Source organism: Rhizophagus irregularis, chromosome 8 (assembly GCF_026210795.1).
Source record: "Rhizophagus irregularis chromosome 8, complete sequence".
NCBI classification, from domain to species: Eukaryota; Fungi; Glomeromycota; class Glomeromycetes; order Glomerales; family Glomeraceae; genus Rhizophagus; species Rhizophagus irregularis.
In genome coordinates this window covers 4,081,327-4,096,481 of record NC_089436.1, presented here as the reverse complement: position 1 = coordinate 4,096,481, position 15,155 = coordinate 4,081,327, and the positions used below count along the sequence as shown (strand labels likewise).

Sequence of the window (15,155 nt, the reverse complement as noted above, 5' to 3'; positions counted from 1 at the left end):
CTTTACTTGCTTTAATTTGCCCTATATTTATGATTATTCAACATTTTATTAGTTAAACCTTAAAATCTATAATTGTAAAACAAAAGATACAGTACCTTATTTTCAGATGGGGCAGATGAATTTTTTGTTAAAGTATGTTTACGGGCTAGATTAGGGATGGCAACGGTCGGTCACGGTTAGTTATCGGTCGGTCATAACTGGTTATGGGTCTTTGACCGACTGACCGTTTTTGCTGACCATTTTTCTGACCGTTTAACCAACCGTTTAACCATTTTTTTAGTGAATTTAATTAAGAAAAAATGGTAAAAAGTTTTTTTTTTTTGATTAAATCTGCTAACAAAAGCATTATACAACTTTTTTTATTGATTCAGCTCATAAAAAAAGTGTTAAATGAATAGGGTTGGTTAAATGGTCGGTTAACGATCGGTTGAACGGTTGGTTAAACGGTCGGTCAGAGCCTTTGACCAGCTGATATCGGTCACAGTTATTAACCGGTCATGACCGGTTATGACCGTAACCATTGCCATTCCTAGGCTAGATGTTTAATCAAATTACCAGTTGATCCAGTATGAAGAATTTTTACTCTACATTCCATTTCACCATCTTCAATAACTTTACATTGAGCAAATATACTTTCTGCATTATCATTGTTAATTTCAAAATAATTCCAAACCCAACTGGTTCGTGATTTAGTATTTTGCTTAATTTTAGCCTTTTTGGCAGGTGATTGATCAGTGTTTTGTCTTTGTGCAGCAGCTGCACTGCTTTCTTCTGCATTATCGTTAAATTCATATTCATTATTAATAATTTCTTTCCATTTTTTATTATTACAAGCCATAATCAATACAAATAAATTTTTTTTTTAAAAAAAAAAGGTGGTGATCGAATGATTTAAATATTATTTCATTTATTTGTTACACAGTTACACTATGAAGATCATAAGAATGATAAGATCGTACAGAATCGCACATTTCATTTACTGTATTTAATAATAGAATAATTCAATTTTTTTATTTATCAATCAAATATAAATTACCCGGATCATATCCGGATCAACTCTTCTAAATATAAAATGGATACAAAACGGGTATTACCCATTTTTAGCCATTTGCAATTTTATGACCCGGATATTCACAATTATCTGGGTATACCGTATCCGAGTAAATGGGTAACGGGTCACAGCTCTACCATCGGTAAATATGCTGATCTACAAATTTTTCCAAATCAGCCGCATTTCCCATTAGTCACTGGGTGATCTACAAATTTTTTTTTTTTCTATAAAATAACTTTAATTCGTAAAAAAAATTACAGGCCTCTTCAGAATCAGTATCTGAATCAGAGTCTGAATCTGAATCAGATACTGAATATTTTTTTTTTTTTTTTTTAAGATGTACACAACGTTAACTTTATTAAATAAGATATAAAATACAAATAAAAATAAAAATTACAATACTACAAAATTAATAGAAATTAGCTACACTAAGATCTACGACAAAGGGCATGCAATCAGGATAAGCAAACGTGAGTTGAATCACTAGCTACACCCTCAAATCCATCCAGTTTTCTCGCAGAAAAAAGGCCAGACCCACCTTAAATAGTACTGTAATTGAAAGGCACCAAATAAAATAAATTAATAAAATACAATAAATTCTGTAACAATACTATTTTAAGGAGTACAACTATCGTAGTATCCTAATATATCACTACCATAATGTATATTGTTCCTAATTCCTATTAAATCTTCATATTTATTAATTGTTGACTGTTGTCTTAATCTATATAAACAATCAACACCATAATGCCTTTTCTTTAGATTTTTATTGATTCCTAAATCTTTGTCTTTTTTCTCCATTTCTTGACAACGTTTCAACCAATATTCATGGAAAATATGATGACCCATTTTCATTCTAAATTAGTATAAAATTTTTGATGTTAATTTCTTTTGTTTGCTGAAACGATCTATAAAATGTGACAAATTTTTTGGGATAAAGCCTTTTATTAAGTCTATAAATGTAAATTTGTTATTATCTATATTTATATCCCATATATCCAGATCATTAATTTCTTGATTATCTATATGCGTTTCATTGTTATCTATATGAGATAATATAGATTCTTTCAATGCTGTTTTAGTTGACGATATTAAAGTTAACATATCTAATGATCGGTCTACACACAACCATATATGATTAAAGTCTTCTTCCTCATTCTCACATATTGGACATAATCTATCCTTATAAAGGCTGTTCAGACTTTTTAGGATTTGGTGAATACAGGGAAGTTCTTCTATCATTAACTGTATTTTCCTTCGTCTTATTTTATTTTCAGCAAATGTAGTATATAAAGATCCTTCTTCTCCTTTTAAAAGAGAAAAAGTATTTTTAATATCTATATCCAGTTGTCGGTATTTCGCATTCCTATTAAGATTTAGGAATTTTTCTAAATTGGTGACATTTGTTGTTAATCTTAAAAATTTTCTTAATGGTTTTTCAATAATAACAGTCACTGGTCATTTCAGCAAAATTAGTGGTGAGATTTTTTGTACTATGATATTATAATAAAAATTCTTAATATGATACAGTCTTTAGGTATATAATATTTATTTAATATTTAAATTCGGCTAAATTAATTTGATTAGTTAAAATTCATTAATTTTTAAATTATAATTCTGGCCAAACTTTTCTTAATTCCGGCCAGATTCATAATGCCGGCCTAAATTTTGTTAAAATCGGAATTTTCAGATCAAAGGTAACACCATATTTATGCAATGTAACACTTTTTCCAACAATAGTAAACATGTTCGTTCAAGGTTTGAAAAATATTTTTAAACCTTTTAAAAGTCAAAAACTTCACTTTATTCAGTTGCATCTGGTCAGTGAAGGTTGTCAATTATATGGTTATTTTAATATAGCAATCTAATAAAGTATTAAGAAAACTTTTTTAACTTTTTTCTTTTGCTTATTTTTTTTAAATATATTATAAATATCTTTTATTTTAACGTTACTTTAGATATAAAAAAAACATTTTACTTATTCATATTATACTATTTGTATTTATGGTTTAACAAGGTAAGCAAACCTAATATCCAACTTGAATTTTTCTATAAATAAATAATTTTTGCTTTATTTTCTTGTTAAATGAACTAAAATTTAAAAATTTTAAAGTTTTTTTTTAATAAATTACAAAAATTTACATGATTACTACAATACCAATATTTAAGCATTAAAGGTCTAATATAGATAAACAAAAAAACATTATATTTTAACTAGTTTTGCGATTTAAAATTATTTATGATACCCAAATAGACCTAATAATATTATTCTAATAAAAAAAAAAATTCTTATTAGCGTCTTAATTAAAAAATTTTAACAAAATTTATAAATAACAAAAAATCTGGTATAATAATCACCCTTCTAAGCTTAACAAAAGTTGTTTGTTTCGCCAAATTATGGCTAGAAATAAATTAATTAATGGTTAAAAAAAGCTTTTGCTAAAAGTTTTATTGAAATCAAAAAAATTTTTTTTTATTATAAAAATTAACTTTTGCGGTTTACACAAAAACTACCTAAATAACTACCTTTTTCAACTTAGTAAATCTTTTTCTTCTCGTAAAATTACATATATTTTTATCGTTTAAACTGTATTTTACATCTACTTTTAAGTTGCATCTGAAGGAAAACTTCATTTTTGAGACGAACTTTCTTGTATATGCAAAAAAAAAAATTATTATTACTAAAGAGGAAATGATGATGAAAATTTATAATACACATGACGAACTATTAATTTACTTAATTTGTATAAGCGTTGTATTAAGAATTTCTTTTTTTAGCTACATGATGGAATATTCAATTATGGTTACACAAAATTATTTTAATTAATGATCAGCAAGTGATCTGAAATGACCGCTGACTGATAACATTATTCCAACTAGGGATATATCGTATTAGCTGAAGTGGTTGGTTTCTTATGTTAATACTATGTAGATCTACCTCATCATGAATACGTGCTACCTGTTGATCAACAAAATTATTATATATATCTTCGGCATGTGCTTGTACTTTAAATAAGGTTATATTTAAAGATAAAATTTCTATTATTTCCATTATTATTTGCCAAAGGATTCCATTATTTATCATTTTAAAATATTGTCTTGGTGTTATTTTAAAATTTTTTGACTGTAATTTATGGAATGTTGAAAAATTTTGATCATTATCTGTAAAAATATGAACTGTTAATTGTTTCGGCATTACTATTAGGCTGATTAAAAGTGGTAATAATTCAGACTTTACTACCGAAATATTATTTTCTCCACTTGAATAAAATTGATCTATAAATTGTTTTTGTGGTGTGTAAAATGTTGTTCCATAAACTAAACTTACAGAAGGTTTACCTAAATCTTTAACTGAACCATCTGTATAACAATGGAATTCTCGTTCAACATAAGTTTCTAATTTTTGTTTGATATAATATAAGTGAGGTTTGTCAATTGATAAATCAATATAATTATCTATAATATTAAATTTATATAAACACATATATTCATGATGACGAATATCAGGAGGTATATATAAATGTGGATGGAGTTGGAAATGTAAATGTAATTCTAATACTTTGTTAAGTTCTTGAAATTGATTTCCCAATAATTTAAAACCTTCTTTAAATGAATTTCTCTTTAAAGAATTATGTCGAATAAAAAATACATTATGTGAAGAAATAGATAAATAACATATGGGTTTCGACAATGATGATGAAAATATTCCTCTATTACAACCTTTACAAAACTCTAATATTAAATTTTTTTCATTAACGTCTGATTTTCTAACTAAATGTTGTATTTTTATCTGTTGATTAACTTCATTAATATTTAAAAATCTTCCAAAGGCTAATGAAGAACCTTCTTTATACATCACTATTTGATATTGTTCAATATTTGTAAAAATAATTGGCATTAAATTAAATCCTTTAAGATGTGATGTAACAGGTTGTTGAATAAATTGTGATTTTAAAGAAAGAGAATTTTCTTCACATATAATTTCTTTAATTATATTATAAATTGCTGGTTGGATATGTTGATTTCCTGATACTGTGTTTTGTATAAATTTTCTTGAATAAAGTTAGCACCAGGTTAATAATGTTTTTCCATCCATATCAAGAACTTGATCTATATATAATAAATTTAATGAACGTAAAAATTTTCTATGTTTAAAAAATATAGTTTCTCCTACAATTTCTGCAATAGTTTTTCCTTCTATTATTTTTTTATTTTTTTCTATTTGAATATTATCTTTCTTAATTGAAATATTATTTTTTTCCATTAATAAAAGATTATTCAATATAAAATTATTTTTTAATTTTTTTAATTTTTTAATATTTTTTTCTAATTTAAAGGGGATATGTATAACAGGATTCTCATGACTCCAAAGTTGATTTTGTAAATCTATTAAACGTAAGTTCATAATTTCACCAAGTATTCCTATATCATTAATTTGTATAAAAAAATTGGTAATTTTTGCTTGAACTTGATTATCATGAATAGAGCGTAAGTTATATATTATTAAGTTGCTTTCTAGAATAGTATTTGGAGCAGATTTAGAAAACTTCAATTTATTTTTAAATAATCTCCTTATTGGTACCATCATTTGGTTTGTTTCTTTATCCGTAAAAATTGTAACTTGTGATCTATATTCTATTCTTGGTATAATGACATGATTGAATATATATTTGATGTGCTTATCTGTTATTCTTTTTTTTGCCATGACATTACAAACATTACGAATTTCAGTTTTAACTTGGTTCAAAACAAATGATCTTTTATTAAAAGCATTAAACCAGACCCCCAAAATACGAATTGAATCTTGTTTAGAAGTTGGATGTATCTTAATATCTTGACAGCCAAAATGTGTATTAATTTGTTTTCCATAATCATGATTTAAACTTTTTAATAACAATTCTGACTTTTCCTTATTTATTTGTATATCATTCAAATCATAGAATTCACCTGCAATATTTAAGATTTCTTCTAATTGTTTCTGATCATTTGTCACAAAATTTGTATCGTCCATATATGCCATTCCTGGAAATCTAATTATGATTTCTTTTTCTTCTCTTTCATAAATATTAAGTATTTGTTTTGTTTTCAATTTATATCCCAAGTTTCTTTCTTTAATTTCACAGAGGAGAGGATCATAGTAAATACACCAAAGTAGGGGAGAAATTATCTCACCTTGTACTATTCCTACTTGAACATCATATGGATCTGTCATTCCTGCTGCAGTAAATACTTGGTTTTTACATCCCAAGAATAATTCTTTTATTATATGGATAAAGTTGTGTGGTACTTTGATTCTTTGTAAAGCTTTCTCAAGCATACAAATATTCACTCTATCGTATGCTTTACTCATATCAAGAGCAAGAAACCAGAGATCTTTATTATTTTCATTGGCATCTTGTATAAGTTCATTAATGATACGTATAGGCTCAAAGGTTGAATTTCCTGGTAAGCCTGCAAATTGATTTCCTTTTAATACATTATTTTCTTTTAATATATTGGCGAGTCTTTCATTCAAAATGGATACCATGAGCTTCCTGGAAGTTTCTAACAAGGTTATTGGATGGGTGTTAATGAGTTTACAACCCCAGGGCTTAGGTTTTGATATAGGATAAATGTTTGCTAATTTATAATCAGATGGTAGTTTTCCTTGTTTTAAAATATTGTTTGTTAAAGAAAGTAATTCTTTTTTCATTTCTAATGATGAGTGTTTTAACATTTCATAAGAGATTGAAGTTGGACCACATGCCTTACCATTGGGTAAGGTTTGAATATGATTATTCCATTCATCTTCAGTTATATCATCCATTAAATGTTTATATATATTATTATCCACATGATTTAAAGGAGCATATTGATTATGCCATTGTTCTGGTATTTCTTTAGGTCTATTAGTTGTTCCAGCAACTTTTTGAAAATGTAAATTAACTTCTTTTTTTATTTCTTTTGGATCGGTAATAAGATTAATTTGTTCTCCTGGTTTTTCAATCAAAACTCTATCTAAAATTATTGTTTTAACTTCACGATCAATTATATTATCTATCATTCTTTTTTGATTATTGTATAAATCTGCACAACGTTTATTAATTGCATCTTCAATTTTATTTTCTTTTAAAATTTCTAATTCTTTTTTGTAACTATCTGTATATATATTATATAAAATTTCTATCTTATCTAATAAACGTTGATAATTTTGATCATTTGGTGGTTCCCACATGAACTCTATTTTATTAGAACTATATTTGTTAAGTTGACCTCCTATTGTATTCCAATGGTCTTTTAAATATTTTCGTCCATGTTTCTTTTTTATTTGTCTTCTTAAATTAATCAAGAATTGATGTCCTTGATATGATTCTGTTTGTTGGTTAGGGTTTCTATTTTTTATATTAATTTTTTTCTTTTCCTTTTTTATAATTTCATTACTTTTATAAATACCCTTTTTAATAACATCCCAATGTTTTTCAATATCATCAAAATTGAATTGTTCATTTATTGTATTTGATAGATAATCTTTTTGTATGTTTTGATATTCTTCCCATTTTTCATTATTCATTTCATCATATTTATAAATTATCTTTTTAATTTTTTCTTGTTTATGATTGAAAACCAAATGAGTACTGCATAATTCTTCCGTCCATAAAGAAAATGAAAGCATTTTATGATCTGTACGAAAGTCTTGACTGATATCAGTAAACATAGTATCTTCATAATTCATCATAAGATTTTCTGTAATCCAAATATAATCAATACGACTATAATTAACACCATTAGTCCAAGTATATATTGGATTGGATGGTGTTATATCATACATTATTCTATGTGGATCGTATAGGTTAAATTTTTCTTCTAAATCATAAAATATATTATTCCAATATTTGTTTCTCGTAGATTTTGTTTTGTTTTCACTATATTTTTCATACTTTTGATTAAAATCACCCATCACTATTAATTCATGTTGAGTTGATAATGCTTCTCTTATTAATTTGAAAAGTTCATTTATTGTCTTTTTTAATTCTTCTTTCTTTTCTGTTGAAGCTTTTGCATTAACTACACCATAATATTGAATAATTCTTAATTTTTTATTATGTTTAAACATAAATTATTCGTCCATTGTAACTACCATTTCTGTAAATATATTGTGCTATATTTTTCTTAACTATTAAACCTACACCTTTACCTTTTTGATTGTAATATTCATTGTTGAAAAAGGTGGTATATTGTTGCAATGTTGACTGTTTGTGTGATAACCATATTTCTGAAACCCCTAAAATTTGAATATTTTTAATTTTAATTAAATCTATAATATCTTCTTTTTTAATCGTAGTTAGGTGTTTAATATTAATTGTGGCTATTTTTAGAACATCAGGTAATTTGTTAAAAGATGAATTATTTTTTCTATTGTGTAGAGGGGAATTTGAATTATTATTAAATGAATGTGTTTGAGTATTATTATTAGTATTGTTCATCATAAATTAAAATGAAAAATATATGAAATTATTGACTAATATCAATAATTTCTTCATCATAAGTGTTGTCCCCCTCAACATTATGATTATCATTTGATGATTGGAATAATTGTAATAATTTTTGCATAGTACCTTTGAGATCTGTAAGTTCAGTAGCCATATTTTGAGATTTTTGTTCAGATTGTTTAAAGCGTTCTTCAAGGTCTGATAATTCATGAGTTGAATCATCTGAAGATTCTTCTAAGAGAATGCGTTTGTTATTATTTCTGGTAACTCCTTTAGTACTAGATCCCACTGCTTTATTAACTGTTGTATTTGGTTTAGTTGTATCTTTGGTATTTTGTTTAACTTTAATACTTTTAAGTTCATTACTAATTGAACGTTGTTCATTTTGTAAAACTGTAAAATTTTTACAAAGTTGGTCTAATTTTTCCATTGCTTTAGTAATGGTAAAGGCTACATTACAATCCTGAATTGTATTCTTAGTCATCGACATTTGCCTCTGGTGTTTTGGTTTGTCAATAGAAAATACATTATTTTGGTCATGTGATTTATTATCATGTGATAGATTCGCTCTATTCCAAGGTCTTCGTGAATTAAAACTTTGTCTTCTATTACGTCCTTGTTGAGCTGCTTGTGCATAGCTTCCATATTTTTTATTTCTTTCTTGTCTAGCTTGTCTAAAACCTTTAAGTACTTCTTTTCTGTTTTTGTATCTTGGACGATTGTCTTCATGATCACAGTGCATAGCAAGATGTTCAGGACTGCCACACCTGTGGCAAGTTTTCATATCTACATCAGTCCAATATAATTGGTGTTCTTTAAAACAGAATGCTTGTTTGGTTGCGATTTGAAAATCTTCTTCGTTCTGAAAATAAACAAAACAATAGCGTAATGGATAATTAAAGCGAGAATTTCTTGGAATGTCAAGATATTTAACATTATACCGTTCCATAAATCCTCTTAAATCAAATGCTGATGTATTTAGTGGTAAACCTGCAAGTTTAATGTAATATGCTGTTCTTTCATGTAGTTTATCTTCTGACATAACTTTGGGTCTAACTCTAACCAAATGTTGGTTAATAAAGATGCCCCAAGTATAGTAAAATGGTTGGACTGCGGATTTGTCATCAAATGTGATAATAGCATTTTGGTACTGCCCTCTCATAAAAGTTTTGAAGTTTACTATATTTCCATATGTACCAAAAACACCTTTAATCTGATAATTCATCAATTCTGCAGGAATCTTGTTTACAAAAATCGTGTGTTCATCAATATTCTGTTGAGTTTCAGCCGGAATTTCTTTTTTTTCTATTTTGTTAAACGTAACATTCAAATCTTGTTCCACAATTTTACCATCTTGTTGTTTAATTTTAATTTTAGTTGGAATGGGTTCACGTAAAATTTTCTCAAATGCTGTTTCATTAGCACATTTAAAAACATAATAATACTGTTTTTGGATAGTTCCATCTATTTCAATATTCTTGGCATCAATTCTACCTGGAAAACATGCAATATGATGTTGAGCAAGCAGTTTTTTCACGAGGTTTACTTTTCCAATATGGCTTTTTCCAGGAATTTGTGCCAAATCAAAATAAACTTTAAATTGTGGCTTTTCAGCCATAATTGCTATATCAATAATATCATCTTCATCATCAGGAATTTCATTGGTTTCATCTCCTGCATTATGATCGTCATTGTTTTGGTCAAGATCCATTGGGGTGATATTTTTGGTTAAATTCGGCTGAATGGGATGATTATTGTCACGTGACTCATTTGCAGCCGCAGTTTCGCTCTGTTGAGACTGTTTTCTTCCCAATGTTGCTTGGACGACCTCATTCATAACTTCTTTTTGTTTTTGTGTCACAGTATCCTCTTTTTTTGCTTTTTTATTTTTTGATTGAACTGTTTTAAACCCTTCATCATCTTTATTAGTAGCCGGTGGGGGATTATATGGCTTTTTAAAGGGGTCAATATCCTGAAAGGCAGTTGAAGTTGACCCTGTAGAAATATCAATAACTTGTTCTCCTGGTTGTAGCGTTCCTTTACGAGTCACACTACGAGTCATACGTGTCATACCCGTTGACTGTGAGGTAGACATAATGGTAGATAAAGTGTAAAATACAATGTATTTTTTGAATTTCTCTTTCCTATATTTTTTACTTATATGTTTTTACGCTGTAGCAGGAAGAGTTTTCGAATCAGATACTGAATATATAATATAATATAATAATAATGAACGGTCATTTAGGTCACACAAATTTCTAAAAAAGGTGATTTTTTTCGGAAAAAGGAAATTGTTTATTACACTAAAAATGATGTACATATATAAAATTATATTTGTTATGGTAACACAAATCTCTTGGCGGACCAACCTTAATTATATTATGTTAATAAAATTTTACTGTCTTATCACTTGGAATACTTCATAATTTTCTACTATAAAATGTTCTGGAATACCTATCTTAGGATAATAATTACTATTATAGCAAGTCCAATTATTAGAATTCCGGCAAAATAAATCACCTGTATATGGCCCACAATAATTACGGCAGTAAATAGCATTATTTGTATCATTAACATAACCTAATTTTGCTGTAGAAATATCTTTTCCATCCGTAAAATTAAATAAAAAACTATCTGCAGTTTTTTTCCAAACGCTATGTCCATTCCAATCAAGTGGATTATACCCTCCAATTAATTGTATTGAGCCTTGAATTTTTGCTACCCAAATAGTAGCTCCTTTATTGTCACAATTTCTATGAAAAGTCTTACCATTAAATCCATCTCTACTTGAACAATATAATAATTTAAATTCATGAGGGATCTTATTTTTATTATAAGAGGAATCCTTTTTATCAATCCATGAAGTGAATAAAGGAATGTGTTTTGATTTAATTAATGTTGAATCAAGTTTAAATTTCAAGTTTAGTTTTCTTGAAGGTGCTACATTGGTTTTGGGTTTCATATTAGGAACTATATGAAATTCCAAAAGATTATGAATTAAATCCTGAGGCAAAATTTCTTTATAACAATAAATTTTGTAAAAGAAATCTGTAGGTTCAATATCATAAAATCTAATTAAAGGAATAAATCTATGTATTGACCTTTCGATCTTTGTAATATCTTCCTTATTCCATTTTGTTGGATCATTAATGATATTTTGTTGAGAAAAACACCATTTTAATAAACTTTCCCAAATTATAATTTCATCTATATTTAAGTCATCTCGTTTTAATAATAATTCCAACAAAGGAGCCTTTAAATTGATAAATTTATCTGAATTAAATAAAATTTCAGGTTCTTCACAAATTTTTTCAAGACAAAAATTCCATAAATCTGTAAATGTTTCATGTTGATAAATAACTTCAAGAATACCAGTTGGATTTTGATTCAAAAATTCAGTTTGATGCTCGATCAAATATTCTTGAATATAAGAAACCAATTGTTGGATATTAAGCTCATCCACAGCTATCAAAAGTTTCAATACTTCAGGACCTTGTAAATTCTTTAATTCAATATTTCCACAATAAATAAATCTATTGTTAAAAGATAATTATTTATAAATAAATATAAAATATAAATAAATGTCAAAGAAAATTTTCATTATTAATATTATAAATTACCTGAGGATGATATTAAATAAGTGAGACGAAATATTTGGTTTCTTTAAAATAAATTTCCCATCATTTTTCTCGGCCCACTCATTAGAAAATGCGGAACGAAAATATTGAGACCTGATACACAAAATATTAGAATGAGCATGAATTTCTTTAACGTTTGGTTCTTCTCCAGCATAAATGATAACATCGTATACTAATTCTGTTTCAAAAAGTTTTTCATAATCACTAGATAACTCTGTCAAAAATTTCGAAGACATTGTTGTTTAAAATGATGTTTAGGAGGAAAAAAAATTTCGTAATGTAATACAATTTAATAAAATTTGTACTAAGGCAACAAGTTAATGCAGTTGGGCTAAAAATTATGTGCATTGTCAATCCATGAACACAAATCATATGTATAATGATATTCTGTACTGTACATTCAGTTATTAATTAAAGCTTGTGACAAGGCGTCCTCAGCCTAGAAGGTTTGTTGGTAATAAACCCCGGTATAATAGTGATATAATGTAAAAGAACCAAGATAAAGAATGTTAATCACCCACTACGCGAAATTATTTATTAAGAATGATCCCATGGAAATTGTATTATTATTATTATTTTTTTTTTTTAAACTTTATTAAAAACATGATGATCACTGAAACAGCGCATCATGTTCTAGACGACATGCATCTGCTAATAAAGTATCTATCTACTACAAACAAAAACAAAACAAAAAACATACAAGAAGAAAAACTAAAACTAAACCCAACAACAAAAAAGAAACACGAAATTTAACACTAGCTATTTATACTCCTGGTTTAACAAATTTTTAACCAAGTGTTTGTGCCAATGCTATAAAACTCCCTCAAACTCCCCACACATAGATACTTTATTAATCATAAAAATCCTTCCTTACGCATTTCACACTTCTCAGAAGAAAAACGAAACAACAAAAACTACCCTAATTCTAAACCAAACTAAAAAATCTTCCTAACAACTATCTATTCCAAAAAAAAACAATCACCGCAGAGTTGGCTAGGCCCCACAGTGAAACGTCCATCTTCCCGAAAAAAGCGTTTTCCCCTGAAGAGTTGGCTAGGCCCCGCAGTGGAGCGTACATCTTCCCAAAAAGCGCATTTTCCATAACTACCCTGTCCATTCACAGTGACTTGCCTGACGTTAGCTTATTGTATTTCTTTGAACAAAACAAAAGTTTGTCTACATTTATTACTAGATCTTCTCTCATGTGATTACTGCGGATATGGCTGATCCCCATATGGCTGATCCCTTCCTCGGATAAATTTGTTGCCGCAATTTGTCCCGCAGTAAATCACCTCATTTCCTGACCATCCAATTGGTTCCTCACTGAATCTTCCGCTTCTACTTTTAGATTTCATCCGCGTGCTAAAATTTTTGCTGCGCCGACAAAAAAAAATTCTGCGACGAAAAATTCCCAAGAAACCACTATTTCCAAGCTATCCAAGAAGCTTCCAAAGGCCAACTTTTTATTTTTCCAAGCCTCTATTATCGCCCACTGACAAACCTTTATGTGGAGCAACACCCAGCCCTTCCTTGGCATTTTTGGGTCACTACCATTAAGTTGACAACGAGAAATAAATTTTTTAGTTGAAAAAATCTGTAACCTTCTAGCAAACTTCTTCTAAACTTCATATCAAAATGTTCGGAAAGGACTGAATAAACAGTTGGTGATGTTGAAATGCGTAAAACAATCAATTTCCACAAGCACTTTTGAACTCTTCCACCTTTTTTTCGTCCTGAAATTTTTGGTCCGAATGATCGGCGGGAAGAGTTCCCCTCCCATTCCTATTCTGGAAATTGTATTACATTCTTCTTTATGGTAATATTTACTTTGTAAATCTTCGTTTGTATTGTTTTTTAACAAAAAAGTTATTATATATAAGACATGCGAATTAAATTCTTACCAAAAAAAAAAAAATTAATTACTACTAATTAGTATTGGCAAAATGCTAGTTATTAGTAATCAAAATAGGATCTGCCGGTATTGATCAATAGTTCTAACTATAAAAACTTCAGACGCAGATTTGTAAATAATAGGCCACATGCATGTCATTCAATTTAAAAAATAAATTATATGGTTAATCTAAACAAAAAAGAGTCAACTAACTATTAGTATTTTAGTATGGTTAATTAATTTATATCAGTAAAAAAGTGTGAGTAATTGATAATAACTATCACCAATTAATGTTAGTAAAATGCAACTAAAAAATCATGAATTTGCCGATCAAATAATTTCAAATATTACACATAAATTATTTATTATTTATATAGTGCAAATTTTCATTTTTATTAATACTTATATATTAAATTAAAAAAAAAAAATATTTTAAACAGATCAACAAATAAAAAAAATTTGCTACTTGACAGGTTCTGTGATCCTGTTTTTTTTTTTAATTTTTGATTACCGTAGCAAATTAATAATAATAACTAATAAAAAATTATAATTTTTAAATAATACGTTAAAAGCAATAATTATAGTAATACATTACAAGCAATAACTTCTTTTTATAAATAATTAAAAATGAAAATTATGATAAATTGAAATCAACCTTTAAAGTGTTAATCATTGACGCCAATTTTTGAGACCAATACAATTCTGGTTAATGGGTAGAGATGAGAATTTTTATACATCAAAAAATATATGTGCACAAAAGTAGCGATGTCATCCTTCGGAATGTTGATCATTTAAATCACATGTAATTAATTTATGTCCTGACGCCAATTTTAAATGTGCTAACTAATATAATCATAGTTGTGAATTTATTTTAGTCATCAACAAAAAAAAATTAATAATTTTTATATAACAGTAAATAAATTATCTTTCTTTTTGGCTTAGACATAAAGAAAAGATTTTATAGGCGGATGCCGTAGATGTAGATCATCATTATCAATATTTTTTTTTTTGAAACCAATATAAACAACCACTATTCGTATAACAATTGAAATTGACATGATATGATATGACATGACATGCCATGCCATGACATGATATGATATTCA

At 27.4% G+C, this 15,155-nt stretch overlaps 2 protein-coding genes across 2 annotated transcripts; both read right to left on the bottom strand.

The window, feature by feature from the left end:
• Positions 1–1,666: 1,666 nt before the first annotated feature.
• Positions 1,667–1,906, bottom strand: OCT59_028785 (uncharacterized protein; the record flags this gene model as incomplete). Its single annotated transcript, XM_066147554.1, has 1 exon — positions 1,667–1,906. The coding sequence occupies one exon, from the start codon at positions 1,904–1,906 to the stop codon at positions 1,667–1,669; it is 240 nt and encodes a 79-aa protein (XP_065994252.1).
• A 7,031-nt stretch (positions 1,907–8,937) lies between these two features.
• OCT59_028784 (uncharacterized protein) lies at positions 8,938–10,615 on the bottom strand (the record flags this gene model as incomplete). The annotated part of the gene is made up of 2 exons (XM_066147552.1): positions 8,938–8,970; positions 9,047–10,615. 2 exons carry the CDS (start codon positions 10,613–10,615, stop codon positions 8,938–8,940), a joined length of 1,602 nt encoding a protein of 533 aa, XP_065994251.1.
• Between the last annotated feature and the right edge of the window lie 4,540 nt (positions 10,616–15,155).